Raw genomic sequence first — 17,730 nt, 5'->3', positions numbered from 1 at the left:
ACGTGAAGGACCGATTGTCATCTGAGAGCAGCATCTTGGTGTTACACCACGTATCTTACCTGGTGTTGGCGTGTTCTGTCTCCCTTAACATCATTTGACCTTTTTGACCAACTATCATATGTTTCCTTTTGATCTATTCCTGATACCACTCTGTCCCCTTCTGGTTTATCCAAAACGTTTGCACCCTCGTGCCTTAGGAGATTTTGCTTGCCAAACTAGGTACCAGCCAGTTCCTGTCGGCAATCCCCCAGGCATCATTTTAAAAGCTGCTCTGCAACCTTTTTGATTTTAAGCACCAGCTGCCTGGTTCCATCTTGGTTCCATCTCTCTTATAGAGGCATCTCTTGCCCCCAAATCCATCCCAGTGCCTAACAAATTTAAACCCCTCCTCCCGGCACCACCATCTCATCCACGTATTGAGACCCCTCAGCTCTGCCTGTCTTTCTGGTCCTATGTGTGGAACAGGTAGCACCTCAGAGAATGCTGCCCTGGGGATCCTGGACTTCAGTATGCTACCTAGCCGTCAAAATTTAGCTTCCAGGACCTCCCAACTGCATTTCCCAACATCATTGGTGCTGATGTGCACCACGACACCTGACTCCTCTACAGCACTAACAGCCTATCTAGACTGCATGTGTTAGAGATTGTCTATTTTTACCCTCAATAGGTAAAACATCAGAGCATTAAGGAATGAGCACACACACTCCAGTTACAGAGTGGGTAGCAGAGGATGGTTTAGTTATTGCAGCTATTTAGAGAGAACACATGGAGATCCTTGTATAACTGAATACTAAATGTTTATTGGTTAAATACACTTAGATAGGAAAGACCTATCTCTAATCTAAAGCAGTGTTTCTCAAACTTTTTGGAGTCAAGGACCGCTAAATTCTTTGTGCAGAGTTTCAAGGACCGCTACATTCTTCATGCGCAGTTTCCCGGACCAGCAGTTAGTAAAGGGGTTGGTTTCAAGTCTATCTATCTATCTATCTATCTATCTATCTATCTATCTATCTATCTATCAGACTTCTATACTGCCCCAAACATGCATCTCTGGGCAGTTTAGAATGAAAATAATATAAGCATTAAAATAATTAAATTTGGAATCTTTTGCAAACATGGAATATTAGGGGTTCTTAACCTTGGGTCCCTCAGTTAAACTCCCATAACCGCCAACAACAATGGCATTTGGCCATTATGGCTGGGGATTATGGGAGTAGAAGTCCACCAACGTCTGGGTACCCAAGGTTGAGAACCCCTGAATCTAAAAGCCTGGGTGAACAAATTTGTCTCCAGTATGTCTTCAGTATGTGCGGGGTGGGGGTGGAGGTGCTTCTGATTACTCAGTGGAGAGGGTATGTTGGGCCATTAGAAAAATTCAAAAGCTACATGGGGCCAATGAAAACAACATACAAGCAAGCCCCACTGATGCAAAAGGGAAACAGCGTTCCCTCTCAAGGCGCCTTGACCACAACAGGCAGCTGGGTTTCAATCAACCAACCTTTGGCTGCAAATAATGAGCATGCAAGAACCAGCAGCCCTTCAAGTGGCGCCCACTGCCATACTTTTTCCTCCATGCCCCCGCACTGCATACAGTTTGAAGCTGTAAAGATAGGGAATAAGATAGCTGTAGGAAGATCTCAGCAGCACATGGAGGCAAGGCACAAGAAGGGTCCCATGCCTCCATGATACTCTTCCTCTTCCGTGCCATGTGCAAAATTGAGGAAGTGAGTGCCTTGATTTCAGTTGGGGTGGGGGGGGGGGTTGACTCCCAGTCAGGGACCGGCACTCAAGCCTTCGGGGACCGGCAGCGGTCCAGGGACCGGTGGTTGAGAAACACTGATCTAAAGGACTACATAGTGGATGGGTAAGGAGAGAGAGAGATGTTTCCATCTGTTCTCTAGGAGGAAAGGGAGGATTGTGACTCAGCACAGGAAGTGCTGTAGAGTCAGTCCAGGGGTCATAGAGTAGGGACAGATAGGGAGACCCTGACTGTCTCTACTCCCAATGCCTTAGTGGTAATTAGGACAGTTAGTGCAAAAAATCAATGCACTGGAAGTCCATCTACAACAGCTTGACGTCCGCAACCTTCGCACCATGCAGCCAAGTCACCATGCAGTCTACATGTGTGTCACAGACCCATCTCTCTCTATGCTCCTAATGATTGAATCACCCACTCCTCCAGGGGGCCCCTGCCCCCAGAGGAGTATCTTCTGTGAGAGAGGATATGGGCACATCACCCAAGGAAGGGGTCCCTGCTAAGGGAGTGTTTCCCTCTTCCTCAGACTGATGTCCTCTTCCTCAGACCGATGTCCTCCTTCAATGCGACCTTCATTCTCCATGAGATCAGAGCAGCTGTCAGCCTGGGAGTGGGATGCCTCTATAACATCCCTGAGGGTCTCATCCACACACCTCTCTGCCTCCCTGAGCTTCTCCAAGTCAGCCACCTTGGCTTTGAGGGAACAAATTTGTTCCCTGAGAGCCAGGAGCAAACACCCAGGACTTCTTCCCCTCAAGCAGATGGTCATACATGCAACATTCAGTGCAATACACTGGGAAGCACCCCCTCCCCTGCTGGCATTCTACCTTCATAACTGGTTTGATTGGTTATCTAAAATATATAGGGCTTCTTTACTTGAAGCTAAGTCTTGAGTGCACTTGTCAGCTAATTAAAGGTTTTAAGCTCTGTCCTCCAAGAAAAGTATAAAAGTGGGGTAATACTCACTTTCTCCTTGTGCTGTGTGTCTCCTTGTGATGAAGGGGGACCACTTGTGTGCCTCCCCATAGAGTTCCTGCTAAACTCCTTCAAAATCTGTTTGCAAACTCCAGTGAGCAAAACTCCCCTGGTGGGCCTCTTGACTTCACAGGAGCTCCTTCCAAACTGAGGAATTCATGAATGCAACCTCACCCACAAGCTGTGTAAGCCAGGTAAGAAGTCCAAACAGCAAAGTCGGGTAATGCCTTTAGGACCAATTAAAATGTGAGAGAGCTTTTAAATTCTCTAGAACTCTTCTTCAGCTTGAAGTACTGTAGTTAGCTCACCACTTTGGGACATATGAAGTTGTCTTATACTGAATCAATCAATCTGGCTCAGTATTGTTTATGCTGATTAGCAGTAGCTCTCCAGTGTTTCAGGCAGAGAGGTCTTTCCCAACCCTACCTAGGAGGAGAGCTGGTGTTGTGGTAGCAAACATGACTTGTCCCCTTAGCTAAGCAAGGTCTGCCCTGGTTGCATTTGAATGGGAGACTTGATGTGTGAGCACTACAAGATATTCTCTTAGGGGATGGAGCCGCTCTGGGAAGAGCAGGTAGGTTCCACGTTCCCTCCCTGACTTCTCCGAGATAGGGCTGAGAGAGATTCCTGCCTGCAACCTTGGAGAAGCCACTGCCAGTCTGTGCAGACAATACTGAGCTAGATAGACCAATGGTCTGACTTGGTATATGGCAGCTTCGTATGTTCCTATGTACCTAGAAATTCCAGGGATTGAACCTAGAACCATGCACATACAAAAATGGCTCTCTGCCACTGAACACAACCCGGCTCATTTTAGTTTGTCCTAATAAAGGCATTACTCTCCTTTGATGTTAGGAATGAGTTCCTGGAATTAAGTCCCATTGCAATTCTGCATAAACTTGCAGCTCTGACTCTGAAATCAATGTGTTTCTATGTTCTCTGCTCATGAACTGTGATTTTGGAGGACATCCTCTTGGCATTGCTATGATGTCCTGGCTCTTTATATTCACAGTAGATCTTGTGGGTTACTTTTTTCAGTAAAGAAATAAAGTAAGAAAACTGTTCTTGGGCAGAGTGATTGTGTCATAGGCTGACTGCAATCACTACTGAACATATGTAGTATCTGGCCTGTAACAATGATCAGCATTTGCACTGCTATTTTCGAATTAGAGGAAAGCTGGTCTTGTGGTAGCAAGCATGACTTGTCCCCTTAGCTAAGCAGGGTCTGCCCTGGTTGCATTTGAATGGGAGACCACATGTGAGCACTGTAAGATATTCCCCTCAGGGGATGGAGTCACTCTGGGAAGAGCAGAAGGTTCCATGTTCCCTCCCTGGCAGCATCTCCAAGACAGGGCTGAGAGAGATTCCTGCCTGCAACCTTGGAGAAGCCACTGCCAGTCTGTGTAGACGATTCTGAGCTAGATAGACCAATTGTCTGACTCAGTATATGGCAGCTTCCTATGTTCCTATGCTCCTATGAATTTTGGTAGGAACTGAAGGGTAGTAGGGAACTGACAAAAGATGGTGTCTCTACATGCCAGATGAGAGCCCCCCTGAGAAGGTAGTCCAGTTGTGGCATTGAGTTTCCCTAAAACAAGACCCAGAGTAATGACCAGTAGCCAGTGTCTTGCTCCCTTGATAAAAGGACTGGAAGGCCCATAGAGAAACCATTACAAATGCCAGCCAACATCCAGGGCAACAAAAACCGCATATGGAATGAGCAAAGTTGTTCCAGAGCAAGAAGATGACTTAGTTGCACTAAAAGCCAGGGATTTACAGAATTGCATTATAGAGCTATAGCCGTCTTGCATAAAACTTCCTATTAGAACAAATGAGGCATGCCGCAGTTGCGCAATTGTTGCACAAATGCAAGCATGGGTGTGGTTGTGCAACACTAGTCAGAAACACAAGCTCCAGACTTAGTGCAACATTCTTCTGCATGCAGTTCGTTGCTCTGGAGGACAGCCACGAAATTGGTGAATAGGAAAATGAAGCACTGACATGCCAAGGGAATTTCCATTAGGATGGACATCTGCTTGAGTCAGCAACAACAGACATGCTTTGAAACGTATATGTTGTGAATGTGATGGTACTTTAAAACATATAGAGGTCATTCACACAATCCAAAACTGTCTTCTGCCTGGGTTTGGGAGCTGTGTGTGCTCCCAGTTTTCAGTTGTGTGGAAGCAAGGTAGGAGGCAAACCTGGATAACCTTTCCTCCTACCTTGCTTCCACACAATCACTTCTACCCAGGTTTTCCTCTTACTTTGCTTCCACACAACCAAAAATTAGGAGCACCTACAGCTCCCAAACCCAGGTAGAACACAATTTTGGATTCTGTGTATGACCTCCTTCTTTGCTTATCCCTGCTAACTGAGCAAGGAGGCACCTTTTAAAGTGGTGATTCTCTAATGTTTAGCAGCGGGAGAGCAACTGGCCCTATCCAGCCCTAGCACAGCATCCCTCCAGTGGCTCTTGTTGGTGTCTTTCTTATGTTTCTGTTTAGATTGTGAGCCCTTTGGGGACTGGAAACCATCTATATAATTATTTCCCGTAGATGTGCCTGTCCTGGATGCGTGGGGATGCGTCCCGGCACTCAGTGGATTGGCTGGGTGGTGGAGGCACCGAATTGGCTGGGCAACGAAGGCTCGCATGCAGCAGGAGGAGTGCATTGGGCGGTAGAGGAGGGGGTTGGGCAAAAATGACAGGGAGAGAGCATGGCGGGGAGAGAAAGCGCTGCTGGGGGGCGGGGAGGGAAAGCTGCTGGTGGCAGGAGGAAGACGGGGACCTCCAGAAGGCCGGGAATGGACTGGGGTGGAAGGGGAGGAGCGGCTGGGAACAGACTGGGGAAGGACGGGGAACAGACTGGGGCAGAAGGGAGTGAGGGAAGCAGCGGGGAATGGACATGGGAAGGATGGGGAATGGACTGTGGTGGAAGGGATGGGGAGCAGTGGGGAACAGACTGCGGAAGGACAGTGAACGGACTGGGAGCAGACTGGGGTGGAAGGGAGGGGGGAAGCAGCGGAGAGAGAAAGTGGTGGAGCCCGGCTGGGCAGAGACAAACTAGCGACGCAGACCAACTAACTGGGGCAGAAGGTGGGGATGGACACTGGGGCAGAAGTGGGGGAGACTGGGGCAGAAGGTGGGGGGAGGGCAGAGGAGATGGGGCAGAAGGTGGGTGGAGGGCAGGGGAGACTGGGCAGAAGGTGGGGGAGGGCAGGGGAGACTGGGGCAGAAGGTGGGGGAGGGAGCTGAAGGTGGGGGAGTGTACTGCCGCACAGAGAAAGAAACAGAGAAGATAGGGGGGTAAAAGCTGCAGCAGGGGGAAAGAAATGGACCTGGAGGGGGGGGGGAAGAAAAGGGGCTCAGATCCTCTGTGCCAGGTCACCATCAGGAGCGGACTGTGGAGAGCACCTGAGGCAGGTGCCGCCCTAGAGGTCCACTGGGTCCAGTAGAAAGCTGCCGGGCTAAGACCGGCAGAAAAGGCACCAAACTGCTGTGCGGTGAGGGCTGGGAGGGAAACACAAAACCCACACAAAGCCTCTCCCGGTAAGTGCACAACTGCACAGATGCTCTGTGTGGGGTCAGTCTCATCTTATGTATTTAATGTTCATTTTTCTATGTAAACCAGTTTGGAAACCTTTGTTGAAAAGCAATAGATAGATATTAGTGGTAGAGCTTTGAAATATAATATTTGGCAGACATATGCTACTACATAATTATATGCTGCTTTTCAAAAAAAGTTCTCAAAGCAGTTTACATAGAAAAAGAATAATAATAAGATAGTTTCCCGTCCTCAAAGGACCCACAATATAAAAAGAAACACAGAAAAGTAGACACCTGCAACAGCCACTGGAGGCTGAATAGGGTCAGTTGTTCTCCTCCTACTAAATTTAAAGATAATCACCACTTTAAGCGATGCCTCTATGCCTGAAAAGTGCCACTATGCCCAGTTAGCAGGAGGGTAAACACACACACAGAGACACACATAATGCATATTTGCATATTAAATGCTTGAATGGAGTCTCTGGCATAGTCAGAACCAAGTATAAGCCATGAATGTTAAGAAGAGATAAGGAACCAGTGAAAGAATGGAGGAACAGATGTTAAAAGAACGTGTTGTAGATGTGAAGACAGGGAGTGATCAGTTATGCAGCATGCTCTGGACCCTTGGACAGGGAAGGAGCAAGAAGACAGAGATGATGCAATTTTGGATCCATTAGAAAGGTGACACCATTATCACCTCACCTGGTCCCTGGCCAGTTTAGATTATAAAAGGGGGACCCTTAGAGGCCCAAGTGAGAACTTCAACCATTGACTAGATCCATGTGCTGCAAGTGTGAACACCAACACCCAACACCAACACAAGTATGGACCCTGACTTGCACACAGTAAGGTTATTCACACACGTTGCCCTACCCGGGCTTGTAAAGCCCTACCCGGGTAGTGCTGCTCGTTCGGAGTGCCCTTCACATTTGGAGCATCATTTGGAGTGCTCTTCACGAGGGTAGCCCGGGTTTTGTACCCAGGCTTTTAGTGAGGTGGAAGGGCACAAGTGCGCCCTTCTACAAGTGCACCCTTCTACCCCACTCCCTGTCATATGAACGCTTGGGGTGCCTGCAGCCTGAGCTTTCATACAGCCGGGCAGCAAGATTGCCTGGCATTGGGGAACCCCCCCCCATGCACTGGGCCCCTTGCGCAGTGCATTGTGGGATGCGGGAGGCTGCAGCCTGCTTCCCCCCACCCCCTTGGCGTTCACACCCTGTTCATGTGGATGTGTGGTGCTGGGAGGCCCGGGAGCGGCACCGGTCATGAGGGGAGGAAGGAGCCTTCCTGCCTTCCCCCCAGCCCTCCGCAGGCCAGGTAAGTTTTGGTTGTGAGAATGATCTTAGTGTCTGGCCAACACTGTACTGGAAGGCAGTGAAGCACAGTGGGTAAGATTACTCTAAAAGAGTAACTTTGATAAATTAGCTGACAAGCTAAGGCATGATATATGAGTGTCTGCATGCTTAGCAAGGAAATAGGAATTACAACAGGGAACTGGATTGGGATATTAAAGTGATGTATTGCATTTAAGGTTGTTTATGTTTTATTTTGAGATAGAAATTGTGTTATTTTGGGACACAAATCCCCTGAACTTGGGTTATGCATTTTATTTCAGATAAAAACCCAGATCCTGCCAAGTGACAGTGTGACTTGCATCTTTTTGGAGTACTCTTCACTGGGGTAACCCCTGCTAAATGGGCAAAGAGGCACTTTTTAATGTGGTGATTCTCTTTATTTAGCAGGGGGAGAGTTACTGGCCCTATCCACCCCCAGCACAGTACCCCTCCAGTGACTGTTGCTGGTGTCTGTCTTATGTTTCTTTTTAGCTTGTGAGCCCTTTGGGGACAGGGATCCATATCTATCTATCTATCTATCTATCTATCTATCTATCTATCTATCTATCTAAAACTCTTTGGAAACTTTTGTTGAAAAGTGGTATATAAATATTTGTTGTTTGTTTCCATCTCAAATGAAAGATCCTGGATTCACAGAAGGTTCCCTTGGGTCTACTCCCTAAGTGTATATCCTTTTTCTGGATCCACTGCAGCTTAATTACCTCTGTTACCAGCTGGCATGCACAGCTCTGCCTTTCCATATATCCACCATAGTTTTGATACCCATAACCAGTATCCACTCCCCAGCCTGTCCCTCATCCACTGTAGACAGACGTTGACTGCAGTTAGCTCCCCCAGAAGTTGACTGTAACACATGTGGCCATCATGCCTCAAAAACATTTTTTTGAAATCTTTCCTTGTCTTCTTAACACCTAATGGGTAGACCAGGCTGTTCACCAACTAAATCTTGTAAAGTGTGCTGTTGAGTGGATGTCGACTCCTGGAGAGCACAGAGCCCTGTGGTTTTCTTTTGGTAGAATCAGGGGCGTAACTATAATAGGGCAAGGGGAGACAGTTGTCTGGGGGCCCACTGCCTTGTGGGGGGCCCAAGCTTGGGAAACATACCTGTGGGGATTCAAACCAGAAACCTCTGGCTTGCTAGGCAAGTCATTTCCCCGCTGCGCTCCCATTGTAATCTGATAGCTCCAATTTAAATGACTTGGTTAGTCTTTCATTTGTTTCTCATGAGGGCAAAGAATGGCTATCCCATATCTTTGTAAAAGAACACGGGAGCAGTTATTTATGTTAGGAATTGGAGAAATGGTCTTAATCTTCCTGTGGCTGACTTTCTCTAAGTGTTCTGACCCATCAGCATATTATGTAGCATTAACACGCCCGTGGCATGCTTGGCCCGGCCATGTAGTACATGAGCAGCTTCTGCTGTTCTCCAAGTATCATCCAGTCCTGTACTGTAGCCTCAGTCCTGTACTCCAGCACTCAGTTACTGGGCAAGAGAACCACTATGACACGGGTTCAACCTGGGGTCCATGGAAGTCCATAAGGTAGGTCCTGGTGGTCCATGAAAGATTAAATATATAATTAACAGTGACTGATTGATTGGTTAAGTGCCATCAAGTCGGTGTTGGCTCTTAGCGACCACACAGACCTCATAGGCAGCTCCCCACAAACATGATCTGTAATCAAAATGGTACTTATTTCTCCCTCTAATTCTTAATTTAGTGTTTTAAAAAAACCATTGTGGCTGGTGATGATGGGAGTTGTAGTCCAATAACATCTGGAGATCCAGGGTTGGGAACTCCTGTATTATATAACTATTATATAACTGGGGTGAAGATCTGGAGGTCCGTAGGTTCAAAAAGGTTAAGAAGAACCCCTGCTCTATGGTGTAGTCTTCCTAGCTATGAAAGGAAATGGTTAAGGGATGGGGGAAGTGAAACTGACAAACGGGGAAGGAAGGAAAGCTAGGGCAGAAGAGGGCCACAGCAACCAGCCTACCCTTAATGTGTAATATACATGTCTTTTAAAAGTTGCCATTTGGGGGGAACATTGAAAACAGTTATGTGCAATACTTTGGCATTTTTGTTGAGTGATATGGAGAGAGCCTGAGATGGAGGTGCGGCTACCTGTCTGGGAGTGACTTTGGGGAGTGCCAGCTCAGCCGGCCACCCCCTCAGTGCCACTCCTGGACAGACTTGCTTCCTGCATCCTGCAGTCTACTTCCAGTCCAGAGTTCCATCTAATGCTGAGTTTTTGTTGTTGAATTTTTCTGTGTTCTAGCACTCTAACAGCAGTACAGTAGAACTACTACAAAACCCATAGCAAGTTTCAAGCTCCGTAGTGGGGGGTGCAGGGGATGGCGGGGATTATATGCCTGGTACACAGAAAAAGCAGAGGGGGGGTGTCTTGTCTTGGGGGTTGGGAAGCCTGTGTTCCACTTGGTTATCATACACATACATACATACATACATACACACACACACACACACTCCTATGCAAGAACATCCATATATCAGAGCAGCCCAGGAACCTTTCCTTTCATAAACAAAGAAAGAAGTAATAACAATTCCCTGGTGTCTGAAAAGGGAGGGGGCCTGCTTGGTGCTCTGCTGTCCCATGAGATATTTTCAATGAGGTAGCGATGTGGTGGATCTTCCAGTTGCTCTAGTATACTGATGTTCTGAACACTGACGCCCCTCAAGCGTCAGAACACTGTGGGAAAATGATAGATAGATAGATAGATAGATAGATAGATAGATAGATAGATAGAATAGTGGTTAGAGTGCTAGGACCGGGGAGACCCGAGTTCAAATCCCCATTCAACCATGAAACTTACTGGGTGACTCTGGGCCAGTCATGTATCTCTCAGCCTAACCTACTTCACAGGGTTGTTGTGAGGATAAAAACAACCATTTACACTGCTCTGAGCTCCTCAGAGGAAGAGCAGGATATAAATGTAATAAATAATAGATAGATAGATCCAGGCAACAGTAGGGAAGTGCTTCCATTCCAGAGCGAAGCCTCCCACCCCCAGTGGGACTGGAAAATGTGGTTTGGAGAGTTAGTGCTACATTACAGTAGCTGGAGCTTCCCACTGATCTAGCATCAGTTACTTTTGGACAAGAACACCGGAGAAATATATCTTTTTTTAAAAGTCAGAAAATCACATGTATCCTCAGGCACCACACATGCTCACACATGTATTCCACCCATTCTCTTCACTAACTCCTCACGGGTGATGTGCCAAATGGAAGCAGGAGATGGGGCCTCTTCTACAGCCCTATTGGCCAGATATGGATGGGACAGATGGGTGGGGGAGACCAGCTGTGTGAACAAACCAACATTTGATAAACTGTAAGGTAAAGTGTGCCGTCAGGTTGATTTTGACTCCTGGTGCCCACAGAGCCTGTGGTTTTCTTTGGCAGAATACAGGAGGGGTTTACCATTGCCTCCTCCCGCGCAGTATGAGATGATGCCTTTCAGCATCTTCCTATCACTGCTGCCTGATATAGTACCAGGGGGGATTTGAACTTGCAACCTTCTGCTTGTTAATCTAGCATTTCCCCACTGCAGCAGCAGCACTTAAAACTGTAATGAAACATAATGAATCATAATAAAAAGCAGCAATGTGAACGGCCTGATTTACTCCAATTTATTTATTTAACTTATATACCGCCCAAACTTTCATCTCTAGTTTGTGCTTATTTACACTTGTATACTCTTTATATACTCTCATCCTGGGAAATGCTTGACTATCAAGCAGAAGGTTGCTGGTTCGAATTCCCGCTGGTACTATATCGGGCAGAAGCGATATAGGAAGATGCTGAAAGGCATCATCTCATACTGCACAGGAGGAGGCAATGGTAAACCCCTCCTGTATTCTACCAAAGAAAACCACAGGGCTTCTGCGGTCTCCAAGAGTCGCAATCGACTTGACTGTGCACTTTACCTTACTCTCATCCTAACTTAAGTTACACCCCTTTCTCCTGTAGCGTTTATGTTAACTGGAAATGCAAAAATGGAACCTTCCCTTGATATGGCCGTGTTTAAAAGGAAATCCAGACGGCAGGAGACTAGAACTCATTCTTGCTCGCGCGGGCGCGGGAGATGGCTCGCAGCTAGGCTCCAGCGGGGCTAAAACTACTGTACTGACTGACCTAAAACTAATTCTCCTCACCGCAAACCAGAAGCGTTTGAACGGCGTGTCACTTTAAATGTGGGCGGAACCCAAAGGGACGGCTCCTCCGCGCGAGTTGTTCTCTTCAGTTTACCAGCCGGGTCCCCGCCCCACTCCTGATTGGTCCTCTCAGAACGCAGAGGGCACCGCCCCTTCCTTGCGATTGGTTAACTTGGCGATTCGGTTTCCCGGATGCAAGAACGTTGGAGTGGGGTATAAAGAGCTCGTGAAAGGCGGGAGCGGACGCAGTTTTGAATTGCTACGGGACGAAAGTAGGGCGTACAGACAGTAGCTGGCTGCCTTCCACGCTTCTTCTCCTCCCGAGTGTGAAGAGAGACTTCATTCAAAATGGTGAGCAGTACCGGGAGAAGGTGGTGTGCGCGCGCATGAGAGGGCCTGTGCCCCTGAAGCGTGTGAGGCAGCGGCCATTGAAGGGAGTGAGTCGCTGAGCACAAGATGTCTCGCGCTACGAGCGGTCCTTGGAGCAGCTTCGTCTTGGATGCACGAATAGAGAGCGATAGGGGCACGGTCCTACCTACACTCACCCATACACGACTACCGTCGCCCGCGGGTCGGGTGTGCGACTCCTAAGGCGCACGCGCTCTTTAGCCGGCTCGTGGTGGCACCGGGCGCAGGCGCGTGGAATCGGAAGGTGTGGCTGGAGGGGGGCTATTACGAGGGTAGTGCATAAGCGCGCATGCGTGGATTTCGCGCGCGCGTTCTGCGTCTCAGGTTCTCTATCGTAAATGTCTCTTATCTTCCTGGAGCCGGTAGGGGGAGGAGGAGAGCACGTGGTGTTCGAGATGCAGAGTTCTAATTCGCGCTATCTTGGTTCTGTTGTGTTCCTCTGTATCAGGCTGGCGGGAAAGCTGGGAAGGACTCCGGAAAAACTAAGACCAAGACAGTGTCCCGTTCGCAGAGAGCCGGTTTGCAGGTGAGCAGGCGTGTGAGATTTCGGTTGGGTATACACGCTTGAGGGGCGTCAGTGTGCTGTAGTAGAGTGAGATTTCTTGGAAGAAGGCTCTCGCTTATCTCTTTCCACCCTACAAACATGTGGGCCACTCGATTGCTTTGCAGATGAAACTGTCGTTGGGCAGACTTCAAGCCTGAGCTGCTTTTTATATGTATAAAAGCTGGCAAGGTTTGGGGGTGGGAATAGAAACAATTGCAGATATGTAATCGGGTACCTCTGAGTCCCTGATCTTAAGACTTTTTTTTTGTTCCATAACTGAACTCACTGATACTGAAGCCTAATCTTGAGGTGTGGTGGGAGCGCCTCTTTTATTATTGTTAAATAACTGGGAGTTGCACTTGCTGAGCTCTAAAGTAAACTGCCCAAAGATCTAGGAGTAGATAATTTACTTTCTACTCACCATGTGTCTAAAAATGCTTTTTGTTGATCTCTTGTAAGGGCTTTAGAGGCTGTGAGGTTGGCTTAAAAACTGGTGGTATTTAGTTGTGCTTGGACTCTGTTTGTGTATAGTTCCCAGTTGGACGTATTCATCGGCATTTGAAATCAAGGACTACCAGTCATGGGCGTGTGGGGGCTACAGCTGCTGTGTATAGTGCTGCTATCCTGGAATACCTCACAGCTGAGGTAAAAGCTTTTGTCTGGGTATATGTTTTGGTTGGGGGTGGGTGGAAATTGTGTTGGGGTGCAATCTGTAATTGTAAATATGTAATCTGCATATCTCTGGATACACTAACTCAAAACATCCATGTAAAACATTAGGCAGTATAAACTCAAATTACCATGACTATTAAAGAGATCCAAGACAAGGTTGTATGCTTCAGGAAAATGGTTTTTCTTTTAGTGCTTATCTAAAGACTAAATGAGTATGGTTTTAACTGTAGAAATTGTGTTGCAGGTACTTGAACTAGCAGGAAACGCATCCAAAGACTTGAAGGTGAAGCGAATCACTCCCCGTCACTTGCAGCTTGCAATAAGAGGTGATGAAGAACTGGATTCCCTAATCAAAGCAACAATTGCTGGTGGAGGTATGTACCAGCTTTTGTAACATGGTTTTGCTATTAATACTGTTTAAATACACCTATACAACTGATGACTCTGATCCCTTGAGCATATTGGCTAACTCTTTTTCTTTTCTTTTAGGTGTAATTCCACACATCCATAAATCTCTTATTGGAAAGAAAGGGCAACAGAAAACAGTGTAAAGGATCCTGGGATTCCTTAGGACTCTTAAATACTCAGTTGTCCAGTGTTGGTGGATTTCCAGTGGACTGCATCTGTGAAACACAATTTTGCCTTTCTGTAACCTTGAAGCTGGAGCCCATTGAGCTTTTTAACAAACCAAAATTCTAAATTGAAGTCTTAACCTTAATTTAAGTGTTACATGGCTTCAGAGAAGCTGTTGTCTGTAGTAGTTCTTGACTGGCTGTTTTAGACCTGTTGGTTTTGAGATCCTGACGCTGTTGGTTTTTTATGCTTAAAGTTCCTTTATTCAAACTTGTTTATCCATACACTATAATTTAACTACAAAATTCTTGACTCTAGTAACAGAATTTGTATTTTGAAATGAAAACTATGAAGTATGTAAAGCTGTTGCTGATTTCAAGAACCTGTTGTAGCTAAATCTGAACATACAGCTTTAAACTGGAAACAAAGGAACATTTTTGTTTTTTGTACAGACCCCATTTTCATTCTAGTGAATGAATTCAATAAATGTTATCAGTATGAGCTGTCTTTAAGCAGACTTCTTCTAGCTAGCATACTGAATAGGGAGATGGGCTCAATACAGTAACTTCCTACTATGAATTAAGCAATAAATATTGCCGTAGATAGAAATGTACCAGCTACATTTATATAAACTAGCTGTTAGAGTATGTAACGCCCTTATACAAAACTTGGTTTCTCCCCTTCTTTGTATAGCTAATGTGGCTGGTTGAGATCAAGCAAGCTAACTAGAGCAATGGAGCAGGCCCATGGTGTAGCCAAACAGCTAGAGCAGTGGTAGAAGGCAGATCAGCAACTACTAGCTGTCCAGCTGTTCTTGCAGTACATCAGCAAAATGCTGCGATTTCATGTAATTCAATAGCAAGTAAAACTACAAGTTCTGTCAATTAGTCCTATACTAATTATCCTAACCTACAAAATGAATACTTGGCTTTGAAGAGACTTTTGTATTCCTGCTTTGTAGGAACAGAGATCTAAATTTGTACTTGCATGAACCAGTTACCTCTGATGTATGCCCATAAGCCATTTTGCATCGGGCTCTTGTTACATCTCAACTAGCAGGAAAGTAGAATACCCCGCCCCCACCCCAACTTAAAGTGCCCCCTTTCAGTGGGAGAAACTGGATACCATTGGCAAAGGGGTATAGGAGTGGTAGCCAGTGTTCCCTCTAACAGAATTCCCAGATGTTGACTACAATTCCCATAATCCCCAAGCAAAAACCATTGCAGATGGTGATTCTGGGAGTTATAGAATCCCTGTTAGAAGGAACACTGGTGGTAGCAGCACTAGTAATGCAACAGTAGTAACCACTAGCCCTATGTCAGCCCTCCTGGAGCAGGCTTAGCCTGTCTAGTTCAGCAACCTGTAAGATATGGCTAGGAACCCTATAAGGAGATGAAGGCATATTTCCTCTCTAGTTCTGCTCCCCTGTGATTAGTACTGAGGTAGCATAGTCAAAATTATTCATTGATATAAACCATGAACTTGTCAATCTCCTTCAAAGCTACTGTGTCAAATTTGTGTCAAATTGCATATTTCTCTGAAGGAATACATATTATTGATGATCTTTAGTATAAAATGGCCAGAGCTACTAGATAGTAGTCATGAGGCAGAGTTGAGCAAACACTAGGTTAAATGTAAAGTTTGAATAAGTTGACTGACTTCAGAGGTAATAGTGGTTGTAATCTAGATGGCACAGCTGGAGTATATGCTTGTAACATCTAGATGCACTCACTTGCTCACAGTTGCATCAAGTACCAAATCAAATGTAACTTGATATGTGTGCATTTGCAGTACTTAACTCTTCCAGATTTGGCAGAAATTTATCTCTACTCTAGGCCTGTGTGAATATTTTCTTGAATCGTGTTTACAATTAATAGGGGATGACAATACTTCACAGTGGTAAAGGTAAAGTGCTGTCGAATCGCTGTCAACTCCTGGCAACCACAGAGCCCTTTGTCTTTGGTAGAATAAAAGAGGGGTTTACCATTGCCATCTCCCATGCAGTATGAGCCTTTCAGCATCTTCCTATCACTGCTGCCTGATAGGTGTTTCTTAAGGTCTTGGAAACTCACCAGTGGGGATTCAAACTCGCAACCTCCGGCTTGCTAGTCAAGTCATTTCTCTGCTGTGCCATTAGGTGGCTAGACATCTTGAGAATCGTGAAAAACCTCAATAGGTTTTTCCAGTGATTCATGAGGAATAATTAAAAAGTTCCAACTAAGACTTTATTCAAATATATGAACTTAGAATTGTGTGTGCCTTTTGGAGCTGGGTGGTTAAACATATCTTGCTTTTCTCCATATCTCTTCAGCATGTTGTAAGCTTAAAGATGGTTGCAACATGCAGTTTAAAATGGCAATATACAGAAAGTCTCTGTTTGTACCACAGCACTAGCAGGGAGGCTATATAGAGGGCCCACTTGCATACTACTACCAAAAGAGCCTCTGGCAGCAGTAACATGTGAGAATATCTCACATGTATGAGGGGGCAGGCAATCATGCAGCAAGCCTGGTTTCAAGCTGTTCAGGGCTCTAAAATTAATTGCCAGTATCTAGCCATGCAATAAAAGCATAATCAGTTTACCTGCATTACACTGCTGTTGGGAGCAGAGAGGTTATCTTTCCTAGGCTAGCTGTGGCTGTTTCTTTTAATAAGATTATATGTCCCTGTGAGAAACATACTAACTCCAAGAACTATCTAAGGATGATGAAAAGAAGAGCATGTTCACAAGAAGATCTCTCTGCACTTCATCACAATAAGTCAATCTCATCAAGCAGGATTTCAGTTGTGTACTATGATCCAGTTAACAGTATATGATGTGAGGAAGATATTTATTTCTCTGGCATACATATGGAAGAGGGAAATATATAATATCCTATGTATGTTTTTGTTTTGAAGTGGATCTCAAGTTACTTGAGAAGAAAAATGTGTTAAATCTTATATCTCAGTAGTAGAAGTGGGAGTGCTTCCTTTACTAAAGGAACATTAATGGATGTTAGAAGTTTCAAGACTTGAAATGAAGCAATTGTGTTAAGGAGGGGAAGAAGTGCTTTGTTCTTAGTGTATATACTGTAATATTACGTGTCTAATGCATTTCTACTCTGGCATACTGGAGGGAATGCTTCTTAAGATGACAGCTGCAATCTCCAGATTTGTTACAGTCATGGTTCCTGAGATGCAACACCTTTTTTTGAAGATATCAACAGATTTTCTTAAGCAAACTTGCTGCAAACCTAAGTAAAAGTGGTTTCCAGGTGCTTCCTATCTGTACTCTAAAACTGATACCACTCTGCATATAACCTGACTGCACACCAGTTTTCCTGTCCTTGGTGCTGTAGAGAAAGTGTCACTGGTAGCTAAGACAGAGTCTGGATTAGCTATCAGTGTCTGGCTGCCAGACACCTACCAGCAATACTAAGTATATTTACTGAGAAGTAAGCCATTCAGAGTGGATCTTAATTTCATGTAACTGTGTTTAGGGCTGCAATCTAAAATGTCTTCCTATGCATTAAATTGGCTTTTTTACATTCCTATGTACATCTTTTGCATTGCAATGAATAATTTTGATCCTTAATTGGGGGGGGAGGGGAGAGACTTAAAATGCTATGTCAATCGCGTTACCAAAAAATGCTCAATAAAATTGTTAGTCTGGATGGCAGCGATTACTATTAATTTGCTCATGAGTATTCCAACTGAAATTAATAGGACAAGTTAGTTATGACTACT

At 45.6% G+C, this 17,730-nt stretch overlaps 1 protein-coding gene across 1 annotated transcript; it reads left to right on the top strand.

The window, feature by feature from the left end:
- The first annotated feature begins 11,982 nt into the window (after window positions 1-11,982).
- On the top strand, window positions 11,983-14,505 carry LOC128328162 (histone H2A.Z). The gene is made up of 5 exons (XM_053257864.1): window positions 11,983-12,158; window positions 12,664-12,741; window positions 13,291-13,404; window positions 13,676-13,805; window positions 13,921-14,505. Exons 1-5 carry the CDS (start codon window positions 12,156-12,158, stop codon window positions 13,980-13,982), a joined length of 387 nt encoding a protein of 128 aa, XP_053113839.1. The 5' UTR covers window positions 11,983-12,155; the 3' UTR covers window positions 13,983-14,505.
- Window positions 14,506-17,730: the final 3,225 nt, after the last annotated feature.

The sequence above is a fragment of the Hemicordylus capensis genome, chromosome 5 (genome assembly GCF_027244095.1).
Source record: "Hemicordylus capensis ecotype Gifberg chromosome 5, rHemCap1.1.pri, whole genome shotgun sequence".
Lineage (NCBI taxonomy): Eukaryota > Metazoa > Chordata > Lepidosauria > Squamata > Cordylidae > Hemicordylus > Hemicordylus capensis.
This window is presented reverse-complemented; position numbering and strand designations above follow the sequence as displayed.